This window comes from Colletes gigas, unplaced genomic scaffold (assembly GCF_013123115.1).
Source record: "Colletes gigas isolate AHSC1104 unplaced genomic scaffold, ASM1312311v1 Colletes_gigas_Sc00019, whole genome shotgun sequence".
NCBI classification, from domain to species: Eukaryota; Metazoa; Arthropoda; class Insecta; order Hymenoptera; family Colletidae; genus Colletes; species Colletes gigas.
In genome coordinates, this window is record NW_025106648.1 from 5,929,914 (window position 1) to 5,952,856 (window position 22,943).

The window sequence follows — 22,943 nt, forward strand, 5'->3', positions numbered from 1 at the left end:
GTTACGAGTGGGCTATCCGTTTCTACGGATAGCATGCACAGTACTAGCCTCGTCGGTTTGACTTCCATTTTAGAGGCGGCCAAAGGGTTTTTGATGTCCAAATGGGCACTCATACCGGCTAGTTACCAAATTGGTTTCTACCCCACCTTAGGCAGTTTATTAGGAGCAGCGTGGGTCGGATCTACATTCAGTTCTCCGAAACGCGTTATGGGAAGGGCTTTAGCCACAAGCATTCTGGTGATTTTGTATGGCATGTTGTATTACTTTACCACTGCTCCGATAGCTATAACTTCTTGCGTCGTCCAGATAGTTGCCTTCTTAGTCACAGGGTTGACTTCCTCTAATCTTACTGATTATGACGCGTACGGCAAGCCGATAACCAGTTGCGACAGAGCATGGGACTTAATCTTCGGATTAGGTGCAGACGTCGGCGTAGCATGGTTGGTTAAGAATCAAATACTCGTAGCAGCCCATATGGTAGGACCGAGCTCTGTATGTAATTGGCTCAGCAGCCTCCACTACATTAGGTGTATCTTTAGGTAGGAGTCACTTATTCGAAGCGACGGGCAACATCATTGTCTTCATGAAGCAGACGTACTTGGTCTCTTCTAAGACTTTTCTCTTCCTTGTCTGCTTCTAATCGTCGTGGATTGCTTTCCACAAGTTTTTGGAGATAACTTCGATCAATTTGTTGAAATTTTAATTGCAATTCATTCAAAAAAACTGTTTTATTATGACGTTTCTCTAGTGGTATTTCCGAATCTAATAAGCTCCATAAATTTTCTATAGAATTAAGATCTACATTTTGTGGAGGCTAATCGAGAACATTTGTCTCACAATCCTGTAAAAATTTTTTCGTTTTCTTCGCCGTATGTTTAGGATCATTATCCTGTTGTAGCATCCATCCCTCATCGAGATCCATTTTTAGGATCGACTCTTCTATATTTTCATTTAAAATACCAATAAACTTATCTACATTCGTGATGCCATGGATGGGTGCTAAATTTCCAACCCTATACCAAGAAAAACATCCCCATACCATTATGGATTCCCCTCCATGTTTGACGATAGACAACACATACAGCTTCTTGAGAGCTTCATTCAGTTTCCATATAATTTTTTCCCCGAAATGATAATGGCTTATTTACATATTTTTTTGCAAAGGCCAAACGTTTCTTTTTATGCACTTTATTAATATGTGGCTTGCGTCTAGCTAAACAACTCTTCAGATTAATTTCTTTTAATCTTCGTCTTACAGTTCTTGAAGAAATATTTAAATGTAGAGTTTCAACAATATTTCGTGATGTTATCGATGGGTTACGTTGAGTTTCTCTTACAATTTGTCTATCATCGTATGAATTTGTGCTACGTTTTCGTCCTCGCCCGATTAAATTTTCAACAGTATCATACTGTAAATACTTGTAAAAAATTTTATGCACTGTACTCTTCGAAACATTGTATTTTTCAGTTATTTTACGATAACTTAGTCCATTTTTGCACTCTGAAACAATTAACTTTCGCAGATGCACGGGAAATTCTTCTCGTCTCTTAGACATGTTCGGTTTATACTGCTAATCTTGCTTAAACAAAAGTTCAATGTCTACTGAGGACGAATGACACCGCACAATGCGAGAGTCGAGCGTTTGTTTACATTTTTTCCCTCCCAACACAGAATGTCCTCTGCGTCCACTTAATTTTGCCCACGGTCTCAAAGACACCCATACAAACAAATACGTATAAATATTAGCAGAAACATTATATTTATACTTTTACATACAAAATATATTCTTTCGTTGTATATAAACATTTTTCATGTTAAATATCTCAAATAAATTTATAACACAATAAATGAAAATAGAGATTATTCAGAATTTATGATCTGTCCACTTAATTTTGTCCACGACTGCATACATTACATGTATATAAAATAGAAAATGAAAACAAAAGTACGTTAAAGTTAAATCCTAATCTTAAAAATGCCAACTCCCATTTTTGTTCGTTGCTTACAAATTGTTGCTGCCACGTGAAGGGGTTCCGCTGCAGTCGACAATGAACAGTGCCGCTTTTGAGGAAGTCGTAATTTTTCACGGACTGCATGCAATTTTTAAAGGACTAGGTCTGGCCGGATGCCGGTTTCAGATTTCTCTGGAAACGGTCCCCGGTTAGACCACCCTCGACGGTAATTGATGTAACGTAAACCCTTACGTGTTGACCACCAGGACTAGGACAGTCACTAGGACCGTTAGTACAAGATTGGGTAATAAATTAACCCAGGAATTATGCAACGTCCTGCAGACCTTGATTTGCAGGATGAAACAAACCAGGCTGTGGGCGTTGCACAATCTAAAAATTATTCAAAATTCGGATTGGGCAGGACGAGGCCCAATCCGAACATGGACGCTTCCAAGGAGACACGAAGAGGGAGATTCGGAGGTTTCCTCTTTGGCTACGAGGCAAGGACAGAACAGAATTGCTTGGGTTCTCGAATTGCTTGAAGTCCAGAATTGTTTGGATTCTAGAATTGCTTGGATTCTCTAATTGTTTGTTTTCTCGAATTGCTTGCATTCTCAAGAAAACGGACGGACGAACATTAAACGAACTTTGTACTTCTTAGGTTCACAGGTTCAGAAACTTTCTCTATGATCAGACCTGAACCTGTGACAGTCAATGCTTGATTCTTGCGCAGAGTGGTTGAGGGCCGAGTAAGCCTAATCGAAAGACTACACTATTCAAGACCTATTTGCAAATTTGAACATTATGGGAGCATGTTGCCGGTTAGTTTTAAGATGTTCTGCCGAGACCAGGATCAGGAATTATCGATATGTAGGAAGTACAATTCGAATGTGCCCTTCGAATTCTTCTGTGTCACGGCGGAGGATCTCAGAAGCATAATTTTATGTTTCGCAGCTAATGTGTCTGTCGATGGCAATAGCGTCATCTTAGATCGAGAAGACTGCCACGTGCATATAGAAGTGGGTTATAACAATCGTATAGCATCACACTTTGTGCGTGTAACAAAACGGAGATTTAATATTAGTTTTTTGGTACTAAGTATCCCCGACGGTGAGAGAAATAATACCTATGTCATCGGCTACAGGGTACCTACTGGACTATTGGAGATGATCTTTGAGAAGCTATCTTGTTTACATTCTGCCATTGAGACGTTGAACGCTCCATATGTTGACTTAGATCCTTTTGACCTCATGATAGAAATCAATGCGTCTTGTGCATGGGATGCCAATGGGATGACTTTGAGTTGGCAAAGATGCCTAACATCTATATTGGTAGGTGCGGTCGATAAGGCTGTCAGCGCGTTCGGTCTCATAAGTAAAGTGAAAGAAAATCATTTTGATCTCGGCTTAATCCCTGAACAATGGTGCTCCAAACCGGAAACATTAACTTGCGATGAGTGACAGCTTTATCAATGGCACCTCTAGTCTCATTATGAGAGCGGAACACTCATCAATTCACCAGTCGCGATCCGGTCGGGAGACGGCAAGTAAGTATCGAAGGATTAAAATGTCGGGCGGCCTCCGCCCGGGTTGCCCCATAGCGATTTGTTTGTTGATTAATTTTGGCACGTTCCCTGGCTGTTCGGGCCTGTACTGACAGTTTTAATTTGGCGTATTATAATTCCCAATGCTTGTGCTCCGATCTCGGCTACTGCGTCATTGTTTCCTGGTTGGACGGTCCAATGTCGCGTAGTCAATTGTTGAGCGTACCTCGCAACTGGTGCCAAGCGAGGTTGAGTACATGGGTGAACTCGATGGCAAGTGTTCCGGATTTGTTATAGGCATTAATCGGTGGACGACGTGATAATATGGTAAAACTTTAAAATCGCTAATAGGACGGCATTTGGGGCCGGCACGCCAATTGACTTTCGAATCCCTAGGAGATCTAACTTAAGGAACAAAAAATTCTAAGATTCATGAATAAATCTATGATATACAAGGTATTGCCTGCCTTGTTTATACTCCCATCTGATTCCTATTCCCTTTCGTCCGTAGGTCGATGATAAACAATGTTCTTTTTCTTTGTGTATAGTATTTGTCGCGTTCATTCTGTATGATTTGTGTAAATATATGTATGTGTATAAACACTCATTATCATAAGAGGTATGTCTCCATTATTTTCAAGCACTTTTCGACTAAAAAACTAACAGTTATACGTAACGAACTTAACAATAAATAACAAGTAATACCACATCCTAAACGAAATTTATTGCTGATGAGGAAATTGTTTCCGAGATATTTGATGGAGAACGTACACTCTCCAATATTATTTTATACAATTTGAAAGAAACAATCACTTCCAGCTTCTTATCGCAGCCATTTCTGTCGGATATTGATCTAATAAAGGATATTCTTGATACTATTAAAGCATCTAGTGTCACAATTTTGAAATTCAAAAAGATACAGGGACGCGTCAGCCATGCTCGTCCTTGCTCTCTGTTACTTTCCATTTGTCAAACCAAAACGTGTTATACAGGGTGTCCCGTAAACAGTGTAAGAATCGGAAATGTGGGGTAGCTGAGACGATTCTGAGCAACAATTTCCTTTGCAAAAATGTCGGATGGAGCTTCGTTTTTGAATTATTAACGAAAAACACTGACCAATCGTAGCGCGCGCTTTCCGCGCGCTCAGGGCCGTCCGAACTCGAAGAGCAACCGCGCCGGGTAGGTAGCAAGATACGCGTTGAAGATTCATCGAGGAACGAATACAAATAATTAAAAATACTACCACTGCAACTGTTACCTAATTCGTTAATTACTATGTAATTAGTACGTAAATTACTAAATCGAATTGTATTATATATATCGAATATTTGTATTCGCTGTTTCCAAGGAAGAAGGAATAAAATCTCGGAAGTTTTAGGAAATTAACCCTTTGTACCGGAGTGATGCTTCTCGCCAGAGTGTTTTAAAATTAAAATAAAAATTATTATCAGAAAATTAAAATAAATACGGTAAGAACCATTTATAACCGTTTGTTATTAAAAACTGTACTGAAAAAGTGTGCCGAAACATTCCTCGAATGCAAAGGGTTAATAGAGAAATAATTGAAATTCGACTTACCCATTTACCTGCAAGTTGACCTGCTGCGCTGACAATAGAGCCCGGTCAGTGCACCGCTATCGATCATAGCAAGGTCGAAGACTCCAACGAAAATCAGCTGATGGGACGGCTCAGCCACTGCACCGCGGTCGATCAAGGCAAGGTCGAAGACCCGAACGAAAATCAGCTGATGGGCCAGCCCGGTCACTGTACCTGCTTCTCACCCCGAAAACACTTCACAGCACGGTCACTAACAATTTTCCTGGACGAGGATCGTTGTAGAGGACCGTGCCACCCGCGGAACAATGCAACTCTTCGTCGATCAACTCGGGCCTTGCGCTTTCGAAAAGCTAAAGCGTTGAATGCTTTACGATGAAATTTGCCAGATACGGAATGTTCGAAGACTTTTTCGACAAAGTCAAGGTTCCGCATCTGGCACCATAAACGAGCGGAAAAACCCGAGCTGACCGGACGGAACAATCGCCATTAGAATGACAAAGCGACTATCTAGTGACGAATCTTATTGGAAATTATTGATGTTACGCAAATGTGGTAAACAAATGGATAGAAATATACTACAAATTTCTCCTCGAAGTTCAAATGTTTTTAAACTAAAAACAACGTTTCAATTTTGTTATGTTCTAACTATAAAATAAATTAACTAAAAAGCCAGTAAGCAAAATAGCGGAAGTACATGCAGATGAATTTTACCTTTTACTTATTCACCAATAATATTCCTTTTAAGATTATCACGATTATTACATATCAACTTTGTCGTGTACGCATATGTATTTGAAATAGATTTTTAATTCAATACTGTTTGAATGCGTACGTTCACATGCCGAACTAACGGCAAAATAGTCACTTGCGTGACTAATTGTAATTTTGAACAGAGAATAATTTTTACTCTGCACTCGTGAGCGTCACTTCGAAGTTTGGCAACTTCGGGCTTTTAAATACACAAACGAGGCTTTAGTTTTATTTCGTATACTGCACAATAACAAGAAGTCGAAACACTGTCGACTCTCGCAATTATGGGTTAAATTTTTCAATGTTAAACTACTGAGATATGACAGTTTATTTCGGACATTCCGTTCTATCACTATTTATTAATCTTTTACAGTCGGTTGTCCCCTCTAAGGGGACATTTTAAATCCTCTGGGGGAACACAAAGATATTATTACTTTAAAGTGACTATACTATAGGACAAAATACGTAAGCGGAAAATTGAAAAAAAAGACACATTTCCTTGGAATTTTTGCTATCTATTTCGTAAGAAAGTGTGTTTAGAGTTAGTGATAGATGTCCGAAAAAATGTCCCCGTGCGCAAAGGGTTAAATTTTGCTTGGAAGATAAAAATTGACGTCTCGTAGATTCTAAATGAGACTTGACATTTAAGGATCGACACTTAAGTTTTTTTGCAGATAGATCCCTACTATCCTTTGGTACTTCACGTGACCATAATTTTAAATTTGTATCAGCTGCGGTTCTGCAGTGTGGTTGGATTCCTACCTGATTTCTCGGAGTTCAGAAATTCGCCGATACCTATCTGATTCATTGTAAATAATATATTATTAATATCAATAATATTATTAAACTTTAAATGTAATTGTTAGAAACGTAGAAATCAAGGAATGTCTGAAGCAGGCCATGTGCTTCTCCTTGGCGCGCCTCCGCCTCTTAAAGGAGGATCGGCCAGAATGTTTAGACAAAGAAGGACCGTACTGTCAAGGGTGCCCTCACGACCCTGGTTTTCTGTCAGGGTACAGAACTGTATTGGCTTTTGCCGTGAGCAGAGATACGCTACAGTTTTAGAAAGCAACTCGTGTCGATTTTATTTAAAACGCCCGACCGCTATCCAGATCCTGGTATCGAACTTTTTCTTACATAATAATGATTTGTAAAAAAAATAAATCTTTGAAATTCATGAGATTAACCACATAAGTGAATTTTGTAATCACCTACTTCTTCATACAAGAAACATCGATTTCCGAAAGCACCTTCTTACATTAGATTTTTGATGGTAAATACACAAATTCTAAATAATACAAGCACATTTTATTCAATGAAATACATGTTTATTATATTCTATGAGATAGAAACATATGTATGTAGTTTTGTCTTTATTAGTCGACTGTGAATATTGACGTTCAATGTGTTATAGGTAACCATTGTGTAAAATCAAAAATTGAAATTAATATAAAAAAAGAGTAAAAATGAAACAAACTACATGTTGAGGGGTTGAGCAAAATAATTTAATTTGTTGAAAGAAGCTTTCTAATGTGCTCAACTTCACACGTCAACGTTAATGACGAGTGAATAGTTGTGGGATACGGAAGGTAAAAAACTTTAATCACAATCAGTGGAATTGGTAACAAGCAATAACTATTTATTCTAAGTCAGATAGTCGAAATGTATACAGTCTTGAAATACTAGTGATGATTGATGGTTTAGAGTTAATTCTGATCTGTCCTCTGGGCCAAGGTTGCCCAAGCAGCTAACCTCGCCATGGGCGTACCCAAGGCCATGGGAGGCAGCATCGGTCTAAGATTGGTCAAATAGTGTAAAAATACTGGCCAATCAGTTGGCAGACGAAGTTGATCGGTGGGAGGCGACTTGTAACTGTTCTTTTTAATAATTTCCCCTCGTCTGGGTTTTTCCGCGAGGCGGCGACGGGCCCAGGGCAGCGCTTGGTGCCCAGATGGGTTTCTTGCGATACCTGGCTCGCCATAAAACATCTGGCACTGGCTTTCGATGTTATTGCAGGTAGTAAAGTCATAGAACGCCGGGATTTGGAGGGTCATGCAGATATGAATGAGTTTAATAATTAAATAGCCATCTTAATGGCACTTGATTATAGGCAAAACTTGAATGTTTGAAAGGTCTGACTCTACATCCGCTGGCTTTATGAATTTACTGTTACGCTGCAACACAGAATACATTGTAATTGTTTTCTCGTCGGAACACTACAATAGAAGAGCAATTAACAGTTTAAGACATTTTGAAGATGGTAAAAGTAATTGCAAAATTCCGAAGATTATTAATAGATGTATCAATACTGTCCAGTATATTGTGAAACAATACCAAACTGAAAATAGAATAAGTAATGAGTTAAGAAAAGTTCCAATCAAGAAATTGAAAGCGCATGATGAAAATGGACAGTGCAAAAAATTAAGAACAATCCGAGGATTAGCGTCTCTAAACTTACTAACAAAGTTGAAACATGTTTAGGAAAAAGTGTAAATTCGAAAACGGTGAGAAGAGTGTTAAAAAAAGAAAATTTTCGCGTTCGTACAGCTCGGAATAAATCTCTCGTAAGCGATAAAAATAAAAAAGAAAAAGATTAAATTTTGCAAGAAACTATTTGAACAAAAATTTTGATTTTTGAAAAGAGACTATCTTTACAGATGAAAGTAAATTCAGTATCTTTCATTCGAATGGTAAAATTGCGGTGTGGCGCCGACATAATGAAGAGTTCAAAATAAATAATTTAAACTGTACCATGACACATGGAGGACAATCAGTAATGGGGCTATATGGGTTATTTAGAATTTATTAAAGGAAATATGAACAAATATGATTATATAAACATTTGAAAAAAAATTTGAAAAACAGTACAAAAAAATTAGAAATTTTAGACCGCTTTCAATTTTACAGCGACAATGATCTCAAACACACGTCGCATGTAACCAGAATATGACTACTTTATAAATGCCCCAAATTAGTAAATACACCCTTACAATCACCTGATTTGAACGTAATAGAGCACATCTGGCACGAATTAAAAGTTAGAATTCGGAACATACAATTATAAATAAAAATGACTGGGGCAAAAAATTAACAGAGGAATGGAGTAAAATTGAACCCAGTGTTTCGTCGCGTAACCGTCGCGACTCATAAACCGTAGCATTCGGTCACGTCATAATTTTCCTCATTTCTAAAGTTCGTTTCTTCCTTTTTGTTATCGAAATTGCAGCCCTTAACATTCTCCCGTCCTCGACGGCTAACAGCAGGGATCATAAAAATAAACTTCCAAAGTGGCCCGAGGCCGAATCTAATGGCCATTGTTTGGGTCACGTCTCGGGCCCCAAGCCCGACGGAGTTTTCCCTGCTGCGAAAAACCTCTTCACCTCTTCCACCCGTGGGCACAACCCACTCCGCACGGACTGCGTTTCGAGCGCACGGAATGGGTGAGTGTCCGGGGATCTGTCATTCAATTGGTTGGAAGGAGGCACCAATTAGACGAAAATCATCCCTTAATTTTCCGAATTTAAACAAAATGCTACGTCGCGTCGGGACAGAAAAAGAGAGGACAGACATCTTCGAGCACCTATCCAAGTCGCATCAAAACGTTCACCGTAAATCACAGTCTAACTTTAACACACACAACTCCAAATTCTTGTCAATTAGATAGTTAACTGTTAATTCGATCAACTTCATTTTCCAATATCCCTTCCTCGGTAGTACGTGGTAGGGTACGATAACAACGCGGTGTCGTACAAACGGAATCAAGGAGTTACGACCCTTGTAAGCGCGAGCTGCCACGGTTCGTGTCTCACCGCGGAGTGTCGCAAAAACATTGGGTCCTTCGAGCCGGATTTCGGTGTCAGTGAACAGTGATTTAGAACTAACATCAAAGTGAAAATTAACACTAACAAGGAACCATCGCGAACGGTCCGGCTTCGATTTTGATGAAACTTTGTACACTTATAAAGCAGCCAAAAATAATCGACACGTATTTTTTTTTAGCTGCGGTAACTCGAGTTTAAGGGGTGAAACCACCCCTTGAAGTTTTAGATCGAAACGGCTATCTCGAAAACGGAAAGACATACAAAAAAATTGTTAACGGGCGAGGTTAATGGTTTCTTATGTACAATAACATGGTGTTAAAAAATTTAAAAAAATACAATTTGTTTTAACAAAAAAAAATTTATTAACTTAATTTTTCATTTTATTGAAATTTTCATAATGACAAAAAATGACGAGCATTTTATTCCAAATCCATTGGTATACGATTTTTTAAAATTGCCTCCTACAGTTTTGCAGATTTTGATGATTTATATCTTGCGCGCACATCCATTATGGTAGTAGCCGTTCTAACTTTGATTTTAATGAAGCATTGTAGGCTTGCACTAAATTATACAGTAACAAGTAACAAGTAACAATAACAGTAACAAGTTTCTTAACAGCAATGGAAAGATTTTTTTTTATGCCCACCTATGACATTGTGGCAAAGGGGGAGCGATTTATAAATTATAAATACATACAGTGTGTATACCAGGAGATAAAGATACACTTATTATTCTCATGATGTACTTGCTTTAAAATACAAATTGAATAAATAAATATTGTCATTTCTGCGGCTCGCCTATCATGCAGTTTACGCACGTTATCTAAATCTTCACTGTTGTGAAAGCATTCTGTGTAATTTGTATAATAAAAATACGTGTCAAATGAGATTAGTATGTGCATCTGTATCTCTGTTGTTATTAACATTCTTTAAAATCGAGACGGTTTTTGTAATAAACATGATAAAATGGGTATATTGAAATGGAGTTTGTATTATACATTTTGATAACGTGACATATCGTAAAGTTAATTAAATTGATTGCCCTTGTCATGTGAAAATAATATTTGTTGGTAGATAAGTGGGAGAACTTGGATATATATATATATTGCAATTAGCTCTTTATAAGCGTGTAGAACATTGTTGGTTATCCATACAGCCGAGGTGCCGATTCTGGGCATTTAAACGTTGCACTTATCCAGCCAATCTTTTGTTGCATATATCCAGCTTTTACTGTATTCGGAAAGATGGTAAATATTAATCCTATTAATGTAATAACTTTACTGTCTGCTGCGTTTGTTGAGTGGAACCAGGGACCCACGCCAATTAATAGCGCAGAAGAAAATTTAAGGGATGTATTATTCGATTTAATTGTAAAAAGTGTCGAAGACACGGCATTCCTGGTTGAACATGAAACGTGTGTTGAAATGGACGGGACGCCTATCGACCAAGAAAATCAGGATGCTGATTTGAACTGGTTGTGGGTAGATGAAGAGGAGGAAAATAGGACACCGAATATTCCAAACATATACGAACAAGACGTTGTATGTCATTCGAATAAGGAATACATCCCATTCGAATATAAAAGGAAAGCTGTGGCGTACTGGAACAGCGGGAAGTCGAAGCGATTAAAATTAGACACCGTACGTTCCAAATTCCGTCACGTGACTTCCGAAAGAATGCTTCGTAAATGGGCTTTACAAGTTGAACAGAGTGGTACAAAAAAGGAAAAGATAAAACGTATTGCAGAGTATACATTTAATAAATTTATGGAAGCTCGGCAGTTAAGAGTAATTGTGCATGAAGTAGATCTACGGCGATGGGCTTTACAAGCGAGGGACATAGAAAATTTACAAACATTTAAAGCCGGATATACTTGGCTATATACTTTTAAAAAGATGTTTAGATTAGTGTCCAGAAAAATTACCAGATTTGTAACCACAAATATGGTAAATCGAGAAGACGATATTCATTTGCAATGCAGCACATTTGTGAATGAAGTAAAATCATATATAGCCCGAAATGAACCACACAATGTTTACAATTCCGATCAAAGTGGTTTTAATTTGGAATTACATTCAGGGCGCACTTTGGCTGATGAAGGTATAAAAATCGTAGAAGGAGGTGTTCAATCAGTGTCATCCACCACTCATAGTTACACCATCCAGCCAACCATTTCAGCTGATGGACAATTACTGTCACCATTATTTATTGTACTGAAAGAGAGTACAGGACATTTCGGGCCGATTGTGGAACAACATTTATTTCGCCCTGACAATGTATATCTTGTAGCTTCAAAATCAGGCAAATTAATTACGGACCATTTCAAGACCTGGTTAAGAGAGATTTACTTCGCAAATACTGGGGCCGCAACAGTTCGAATTCTTGATTCCTGGAGTGGTCACTGTAAGAAGACGGTGAACGAAGTTACTCCCGAGGGTAAAAATGTAAAACTTTTTATAATACCAAAAGGTGGAACAAAGTATGTTCAACCATTGGATGTTTACGGTTTCCGCACTTGGAAAAATTTCGTCCGCCGATTTTCCGATATAGTTCTCGTTTTAAATCACGACATTAATCTCCACGCTAGGAATAATATAATTAAACTTCAATCTCAGGTCCACAATCAATTTTCATCGCCAAGGTTCCAAAATTTTATTAAATACTCCTGGTATAAATCCGGATATATAGATGAAAAGCCAAATGCATTCCAGAATCCTGTTGAGTACTGCTATTCTGTTGAAAATGAGCCAACATGTCATATTTGCGGTGACGTGGCAATAATTAAATGCGCATGGTGTAAGAAATCTTTATGTTTCAAACATTTTTTCGACGAGTACCACTATTGTCGGAACTATATAGAATAATTGTTATACACACTGCATATATTTATAATTTATAAATCGCTCCACCTTTGCCACGATGTCATAGGTGGGCAATAAAAATAATTAATCCTTTCGTTGCTGTTAAGAAACTTGTTACTGTTATTATTACTCGCTACTTATTACTGTATAATTTAGTGCAAGCCTACAATGCTTCATTAAAATCAAAGTTAGAACGGCTACTACCATAATGAATGTGCGCGCAAGATGTAAATCATCAAAATCTGCAAAACTGTAAGAGGCAATTTTAAAAAATCGCATACCAATGGATTTGGAATAAAATGCTCGTCATTTTTTGTCATTATGAAAATTTCAATAAAATGAAAAATTAAGTTAATAAATTTTTTTTTGTTATAAACAAATTGTATTTTTTTAAATTTTTTAACACCATGTTATTGTACATAAGAAACCATTAACCTCGCCCGTTAACAATTTTTTTGTATCTCTTTCCGTTTTCGAGATAGCCGTTTTGAGCCAAAATTTCAAGGGGTGGTTTCACCCCTTAAACTCGAGTTACCGCAGCTAAAAAAAAATACGTGTGGATTATTTTTGGCTGCTTTATAAGTGTACAAAGTTTCATCAAAATCGAAGCCGGACCGTTCGCGATGGTTCCTTGTAAGTGTGACGAACAGTATACATATACAAGCATTGAGTGTAACAAACGTTTAAAGACACTAACAACCACATGCAACCTTCTGCGTGAATCCTTCGCAACAAGCGAAGGATCATTATTCGGGCACAACAGTGCCCATCTTCCAAGGGAATCCAAGGGTCAATCAAAGATTAAGGGTCAATCAACAGGACCGCTAAACGCAGCATCCAGACTGCGCAACAAAGGTAAGCTCGTTTTTGTTTCGCCAATTCCCGTCAACCTTCCCTAGCACAAGTCACGATGCCAAACAAATCGGTAGATCAAACTCAATCTCATTCCGCCTCGCACGGAATAAATCTCAGCTCGCTACGGCGCAAACGCGGTAACATCATCGGACAAATTACCGCCTTCACGAAATTTCTTGAGATTCACGAACAGTCAGAACGACCGAACGTTCTGCTGATACAAACCCACTTGAACGGGTTAAACGATACCTGGGCGCGGTTCCACGATATCCAATTCGAGATCGAAGAAGTAGACGAAACAGAAGCCCCACGTCGTTATGAAATTCAAGAACAGTACTACGCTGTCACAACGGGCCACAGTCGAATCAGCCGCACCCTCCGCGACGGCCCCTATGACCATAAAACTGCCAGAAATGCGACTGCCAACCTTCGACGGTACAATCGATAATTGGCCCTCGTACTTCGATATATTTTGCTCAATGATCGATCGCAACGACGATCTCACGCCGCACAGTGGTCCCAAATGCCGAAAAGTTGGCCATAATATGAAGGAGTTCTTCAATTTAGCTAAAAATTTGTAGGTAGGGGTTATCGAGGTCGCTGATTACGAATCAAAAGTCATAATTACAAAAAACAAAATGGCGGCTCCGATATAGCTCACACATATGCGAAAGAAATGTCGGAATCACCTGAAATTTGATACATAGTTACTATCGAGGTTGCTGATTACGAATCAAAAGTCATAATTAAAAAAAACAAAATGGCGGCTCCGATATAGCTCACACATATGCGAAAGAAATGTCGGAATTACCTGAAATTTGATACATAGTTACTATCGAGGTTGCTGATTACGAATCAAAAGTCATAATTAAAAAATTTAAAGTGCCGCTCTTACTGAATTTTTTTCTCGAAAATGCGCAAGATTTCGGGGGTATGTCTATTCACCAAAAATGACTGCAATTGAACCCTACAACCGAAAATAATTTTTCCACAACGATTTGCAATTTTTTAATTTTCTCGAATAATTTCACACCTTCTCTATTTTTTTTCTCGAAAGTGGGCAGGATTTCGTGGGTATGTCTAATGACAAAAACTGATTGTAATTGACCCCCGCAACCGAAAATAATTTTTCCACAACGATTTGCAATTTTTTTTCTCCGTTGAAAAATTTAGGCACCTAATTGGATTTTCAGTAAGGAATTTTTTTCTCGAAAGTGCGTACGATTTCGGAGGTATGTGTAATGATAAAAAATGATTGTAATTGATCCCCGCAACCGAAAATAATTTTTTTAAAACGATTTGAAAAATTTTTTTTCGCCGAAAAATTTCAGCACCTACTCAATTTTTTTTCTCGAAAATAGATAGGATTTCGGAGGTATGTGTACTCACCAAAAATGATTGTAGTTAACCCCCGCAACCGAAAATAATTTTTCCAGAACGATTTAAAATTTTTGAATTTAATTGTTAGTAACTTTTTAACGAAACCTCAGTGAAGAAATTGATACTCTTGATTTTCGTCTTATTTTGGCCTCTAGAATCTCCCATTAAAATTTTTCCCAGGCGTGGCCGAATACCCTGTATAAGTAAAAAATCTAAATGAAAATGAAAGGAGGAGAAAACGAAAGGCAATACCGCACAAATGTTTTATGTCTGTCATAAAGTCAAGCAGGTATAAGGCACAATTTACAGCTTACAGCAGTGCCTTCATATTATTTGATTCTTAGTGCTTTTACATGGCAAATGCGAAAAAATGTTTTAGTTTGGAATTCTCAAATTTTATTAACTATTTTCGAAATAAACAATTTTTCATGTAAATAGTTTAATGCAGATTTATAGTCAATAATGAAGTAGATCAACTGGTTCATTGAAAAATATACAATATTTAATAATGAAAAATTATTTATGCATTAATTTAAAAATTTATTAAATCTAATAATAAGTCCACCCAAAATTATACATTATTTATTTTAAAAAATTTGTTGTATCTGCCACAGTTTCCAAGAAAAAACCGCGTGATTTAGTAACGTGGTCACCCTCCATTATAAAATAGGGTGGTACGACTTTACTTGCAAAAACTTGCAGCTAATTCTTGCAAATTCTGCAAGGTGAAAGTATCACATACAAGCCTGAACAAATATGGCAGTGGGATATTGTGGAATAAGCAACTTTTTGTCTACTTGTTTGCGATGCATGCATGAAATTTTACATTTTATTTTCAGTAATGAATGTACCGGTTTAAAAACTTAATGGATAACAATTTTTAATATGTTAGTACTCAGAAATGTTCTACATACTTCCAGGAACAGCATCCATTTTGCAGAATTGAAATTGATGTCTTCTAAAAAAACTTGTACACTTTTCACTTTACGGTATGCACTGACGCTTACGCTCTCGACAAACGACTGACTAACGAAGCCAAAGTTTGGATCGCAATTGCCATCCAGGTATAAAAATATGACTCATTTCATTTTCCCTACCCTAAAGAGACATCCTTAAACTGCCGATTCCAACAGGTAAAACCTCCATAACGAAAAATTATTTTTTGGGGTTTTGGCCACGTTTTCACGATTTGGGACCACTGTGCGCCGGTTCAAAAATTACAATACTTACGATCGACATTGACGGGAAAGGCCGCTGCATGTATACAATCCCTCAGCATCACGGACGCCAATTACGCGGACGCGTTAGAGTTATTGAAGGGAAAATTCGACTGCACGCGACGAATTTTATTAAGCCATTGCGACGCAATTCGGGGCATTCCGAAATTGACAAGGGACTCGCCAGAAGCACTAGGCAATCTCGTCGACACAATGAACCAACATCTCCGGGCGTTAAAAAATCTCGGCGAAAACATCGCGTCGTGGAACAGCCTGCTCGTATCGATAATTCTGTCCAAAATAAACACGGACACAGCGTGGCACTGGGAGTTAACATTAAAGGACAAGAAGATGCCAGCTTATACTGGCCTTTTGGAATTTTTGGAGAAACGAGCAAACTGCGCTCCAGCCGCGGTCTCAAAGCCTCCACCCGCAGCATCAGGAAGATCCTACGAGTACAATAGGAACACCAAATTCGCAGCACCGCGAAGTCACGCATTTATTTCAGTCCAGGCACCTCAATGCCCAATCTGCAACGAGTTCCACGAAATGCGATATTGCCCAACTTTACGAGCACAACCAGTCCACGAACGAATAAAAATTATCGAACAAGCAGCTCTTTGTCCGAACTGTTTACGGAAAAACCATCCGATTGATTCATGCCCATCAGGATCATGTCGGGTTTGCAACAAAAAACATCACATGCTATTACACAGGGCATGGCCCGCGCAACAGCTACTAAACAATACGCCGCCGCATTCTAATCCTCCAACAATAGGGAACCCTCCGGCCAGGTATCAACCATCGACGTCGGATTGACTAGGGCAGTCAGAGACTCCAACGGGATCGGGCATTCAAGGCACATTCATTATTAATACTATAACAAATGACCTTCTGGTTACGGCAAAAATTAACATTTTAAATCGCAAACAACAGCCGGCGCAATGTCGAACATTGATCGACACATGCGCAACAACAAATTTTATCACCGAAGAATTGGCAAACCGGTTTGGTCTTCGGAAAATAAACTGTGCCATCCCCGTCGGAGCTCTCAACACACTATCGACTGTATCGAAACACGCAGTCGTAGCTACTATACAATCTAGGATTAACACGTACGAACGGACATTAACGTTTTTAACAATCCCAAAAATATCTTCGCCTATTCCCGATCAACCGGTTGATCGCCGCGCAATTAACTTACCCAGGAACATCAGGCTGGCCGATCCAGAATTCCATCAACCAGCGCCAATTGATTTAGTATTAGGTGCAGAGACAGCGCTTTCATTGTTATGTGTGGGACAAATTGATGTGACTCCATCCGAGAGTTAAGCCTTGTACTTACAAAAAACAAGGTTTGGATGGGTAATCGGGGGGAGTGTCCCACACTCACCTCCAACTCCAACTACCGCTTACCACACTAACATCGCTGATCTCCAACACGATCTCACACGATTCTGGGAAATCGAAGAGGGACCGCAAGTCCAGCATCTGTCCGAATCAGAGAAAATCTGCGAAGAACACTTCCGTGCCAACGTCACGCGTAATCAAGAAGGAAGATACACCGTCGCACTACCCTTCAGTGAGATTATTGCCAAACTTGGAGAATCGAAACAACAAGCGATGAAACGACTGATTTCATTAGAACGAAAGCTGCAACAAAACCAATCACTCCAGCAACAATACCGTGCGGTTATACAAGAATATTTGGATCTCGGACACATGTCTGAAGTCACGGCAGACAACGTCGATCATCACGGATATTATTTACCACATCATGGAGTCATAAAAGCTACCAGCCGGACGACAAAGCTAAGAGTCGTATTCACCGATACGTAATCACGGGTGACATTGAAAAAATGTATAGACAATTTCTTGTCCGCCCGGAGGACAAGAAATATCAAAGGGTCCTGTGGCGCGACGCCGATGGACAGGTAAAAACATACGAACTCAATACCATTACATTCGGGTTATCACCCGCCCCATACCTAGCCATCCGTTGCCTCAATAAATTAGCCGAAGGCGAAGAACACCGTTACCCCAACGCAGCGAAAATTATTCAACGGGACTTTTACGTGGACGACACGTTAACCGGGGCCTCAACAAAAGAAGAAGCCTTGAGGCTAAGGGAAGAATTAACCCTCGTGCTAAAACGAGCCGGTCTAAATATTAGACAATGGGCCTCGAATGGCAGGGATCTGTTACATGGTCTGGCAGAACAGGACCTGAATCGCAACCTGGAGATCGGAGAATCCTCAACCCTCAAAACACTTGGAATATTCTGGAACTCCACCAACGACTCCATTCACTACGCAGTCAAGATAACCACACCTACCAGACGCATCACAAAGCGGACGATAAGCTCAGAAATAGCGAAAATCTACGACCCACTAGGTCTTCTGGGACCGGTTATCATCACCGCGAAGATTTTACTTAAAAAAATCTGGTCCATTAAACTAGACTGGGACGAATCTCTACCAGCAAGCATCCACAATGAATGGGAGAGATATTATTTACAACTACCACTCTTGAACAACGTCACGTTCCCACGAAAGGCCATCATCGAGTCAGCAGAAAAACTCGAGCTACATGGCTTTTGCGACGCCAGCGAAAAGGCGTACGGAGCCTGCGTGTATTTACGGTCCATCGACAAACACGATCTCTTGATCGCGAAATCAAGGGTAGCTCCATTGAAACAACAGACAATCCCTCGTCTGGAACTGTGCGGAGCCCTGCTACTCGTATCACTAGCCAAGACCGTCGAACAAGCTTTCCATATCCCAATCAATCACAGCTTCTACTGGACCGATTCAACGATAGCCCTCCATTGGCTCAATACGCCTCCAAATACCTTAAAAACTTTCGTCGCCAATAGAGTATCAGAAATTCAGCAGAAAACTAGCATCACCAATTGGCGCCACGTTAGAACCACGGATAATCCTGCGGACATTATCTCGCGAGGACAGACGGCAGAGGAATTTCTTCAGCCATCCATCTGGCATCATGGTCCATCGTGGCTAACAAAAAATCAAACACTCTGGCCAACGTGGGACAACCCGGCCATCAATGATATACCCGATCAGAAGAGAGTCATCTGTTTAGTTACAAACACCATGGATTCCAGCATCTTCGAAAAGTATTCCTCGTGGAATAAACTTGTGCGCGTTGTCGCCAGATGCTTGCGGTGGAGACCAAAACAATGCACGAAGGGAACACTCACCACACCAGAACTACTATATGCGCGCAGTAGATTAATCAAATTATTACAGCAACAGCACTTCGCCGGCGAACTGCAATCTATCCATAAAGAAAAACTCTCAGGTATCACACGTAAACTTCAAAAATTGAATCCATTCATCGACAAGGATGGGATCCTGCGAGTAGGAGGACGCTTACTACATTCAGCAATGCTATTTACTCAGAGACACCCAATCATCTTACCGAAATCATCAATCACCGCACTCATAATCAGAAACGAGCATGCGGGAACTCAAGCCACGCTCTACGCGGTCAGGAACCGCTACTGGCCCATCGATGGACGTAGCCAGGTATGGAGGGTCATAAAGGATTGCGTACGCTGCTGCAGAGTTCGACCACCGCCGGTCGAGTACATAATGGGGAATTTGCCTGCAGCTAGGGTAACCGAAACTCGTCCGTTCACTAACGTTGGAGTGGATTATTGCGGGCCATTCTATATAAAGGAAAAACGCCACCGAAATCGCAACCGCATTAAAACATACGTTGCCGTTTTCGTATGTTTCGCAGTTAAGGCAGTTCACCTGGAGTTAGTGAGCGATCTCACGATCGAAGCATTTATTGCAGCTCTAAGACGGTTCGTAGCTCGGCGAGAGTTCTGCACAAACCTGTATTTGGACAACGGTACAAATTTTGTAGGCGATAACAATGAGTTACGAGAACTTCGTGAACTCATAAACTCGAAGGATCACCAGGACAAGGTACAGTCATTTCTCAATAACCGAGCAATAGAATGGCATTTCATTCCACCGCACACGCCTCACTTTGGCGGGCTTTGGGAGGCCGCAGTGAAATCTTTCAAATACCATCTTAACCGCGTTGTTGGAAATGAGCTATTTACATTCGAAGATTTCAACACCCTCATTATAGAAATAGAATCCATTCTCAACTCCCGTCCACTCACTCCCATTTCATCCGATCTAAACGATCTCCTCGTCCTTTCACCCGGCCATTTCCTCATTGGCGATTCACTAACGAGTTTACAGGAACGGGATTATAGAGATGTACCTCCAAATCGCTTATCTAGCTGGAAACATATCCAGCAGATAAAGCAACACTTCTGGACCCGCTGGCGCCGGGAGTACCTCAACGAACTGACAAGCCGTAGCAAATGGAAAAAGGGTAACCATTTTATCAAGGAAGCCATCGTCCTTCTCAAGGAGGACAACGTACCCCCAACACATTGGCCTCTAGGTCAAGTAATCAAGATCCACCCTGGTTCCGATGGTGTCGTTCGTGCGGCTACGGTGAAAACGAGCGCGAGTGTACTTGACCGAAGCGTCAAAAAATTAGTACCATTGCCCAATCAACCCCTGGATGCCGAGTGAAATCATCCAACATCCAAGGAGGACTCCATCAGCACAGAGGGGGAAAAAACCACGGAGGCCACAGCATAATATTATTTCATAAACACATATTAATGTATAATCACATCTACACACAACAGCACACTTCTATCTCGATCGGTGTCCTCTCAACGGGGGGAGGATGTTTCGTCGCGTAACCGTCGCGACTCATAAACCGTAGCATTCGGTCACGTCATAATTTTCCTCATTTCTAAAGTTCGTTTCTTCCTTTTTGTTATCGAAATTGCAGCCCTTAACATTCTCCCGTCCTCGACGGCTAACAGCAGGGATCATAAAAATAAACTTCCAAAGTGGCCCGAGGCCGAATCTAATGGCCATTGTTTGGGTCACGTCTCGGGCCCCAAGCCCGACGGAGTTTTCCCTGCTGCGAAAAACCTCTTCACTTCTTCCAACCCCCCCCCCGGTGGACACAACACACTCCGCACGGACTGCGTTTCGAGCGCACGGAATGGGTGAGTGTCCGGGGATCTGTCATTCAATTGGTTGGAAGGAGGCACCAATTAGACGAAAATCATCCCCTAATTTTCCGAATTTAAACAAAATGCTACGTCGCGTCGGGACAGAAAAAGAGAGGACAGACATCTTCGAGCGCCTATCCAAGTCGCATCAAAACGTTCACCGTAAATCACAGTCTAACTTTAACACACACAACTCCAAATTCTTGTCAATTAGATAGTTAACTGTTAATTCGATCAACTTCATTTTCCAATATCCCTTCCTCGGTAGTACGTGGTAGGGTACGATAACAACGCGGTGTCGTACAAACGGAATCAAGGAGTTACGACCCTTGTAAGCGCGAGTTGCCACGGTTCGTGTCTCACCGCGGAGTGTCGCAAAAACACCCAGCTTTGCTGAAAAATTGGTAAAATCGATGCCAAATATAATACATAGATTGTGTGGGGTAGAACGTAGTCGGAGGAACCCAACAACATACTAAGACTTAATTTAAGCAACTTGTTAAACGATTTTTTTAAATGTACGATTTTAACTATGAAACGTTTTCCAGGCTGAATCCCAGCAACATTATGTTGTTTAATACTTAGGAAGGCGTTATTTCTGTATAGATTTCTACATAACAAACATAGATATATTTACAATATAGTGTTCGGCTACCTATAGTAAAAATTTTGATGAGCGATAGTAGAAGCCAAAATAAGACGAAAATCAGGAATACTAATTTGTTGATGGAGGCTTCGTTGCAATGTTTTAACATTTAAAGTTCCGCCTGTAGAATGACAACCTGCTAAACAGCTGCGTTCGCGCGGACGGTTGCAGCAGGCCAGTGCTAGTGGTTCTCACGCAGCATGAAAAATTCTACTTAACGACATTATCGACAGCCTTACATTTTTGTCCACTTATGGGAATGCGAACACCTTACGTTGAATAAGATTCAACCTGTCTTATGAAAATCCAGGAGGGCATACCAAAACTCGCCCGACGAGATTTTCTCAGAGAAAGGGTGAATGCCAGTTCCAATACACAATGTTGTTGTAGCGGCCGGTCGTGCGCACATGGGAAAGTTTTTCTCTCGTGCAAACGGCCCACCTAATTTACGACTCTCGTTCGTCGAAGCTGTTTTTGAGGAAGATATTTTCCAGACTCGCGTATCGAATGCGTTTAGTAAATTCTTTTCCTAAGTCCCTCAACAGCAAATAGAGACCGTCGTAAATTAGGGATTTGTGGAGGACACTCGACGCGTACCCATCGGAGTTTCGCCAAGTGGGCCCAGCGCGGGTGGTCCGAAGGAAATCTTGCAGTGAGGGCGCAACGTCGTCCCCCTCAATCACCACGCCGTTTCGAAAACAAGCACGCCGTGGGCGTAAGAAATAGGCGGTGATTTGGGAAAAATAAACGGCCCTGATTGGAAAGGCCCAACGCGTAGGGTTAACAAATCAGGGTTGTTTAACAATTTTGCCAGTGCGACCTAGGGGTCGACATGGAAACGAGCGAAGAATAACTACACTTGGTTTTGCGCGCTCTAACCGAAAACAACGGAAAAATAAAGAAAGTTTTTGTCACCCCACTAAAAGTGTTCTCCTACAACAACCTATCCCAACATTGTGAACAAAAATTACCCACACGCGATTATACACGCCCCACGATTGTTCACAGTGTCCACAAGTATCCACAAATAATCCTTTCAGGCACTAACCACTATGCAAATAAATAAACACGCACCGCGATTATGTTATTCGTGAATGTCTACGTGTACGTGTGTCACGATTCTTCCGAGTTACTTACGAATAAAACTGTTATTAATTTTTCAAATACACTTCAATTTAAAAATGTAAACAGGAATCGCAGGATAAATGAAATTTTCGCATCGATTTACGTTCACGTCGAAGAATGTAACAATACTAGCAGCTGACTGTGCCATCGATCGAC

General features: G+C 40.2%; 1 protein-coding gene across 1 annotated transcript; it reads left to right on the plus strand.

Annotated features, from left to right (window-relative positions):
• Positions 1–17,795: 17,795 nt before the first annotated feature.
• LOC122400589 lies at positions 17,796–20,519 on the plus strand. Its single transcript, XM_043402113.1, has 3 exons — positions 17,796–19,257; positions 19,702–19,892; positions 20,178–20,519. Exons 1-3 carry the CDS (start codon positions 17,796–17,798, stop codon positions 20,517–20,519), a joined length of 1,995 nt encoding a protein of 664 aa, XP_043258048.1.
• The last annotated feature ends 2,424 nt before the right edge of the window (positions 20,520–22,943 follow it).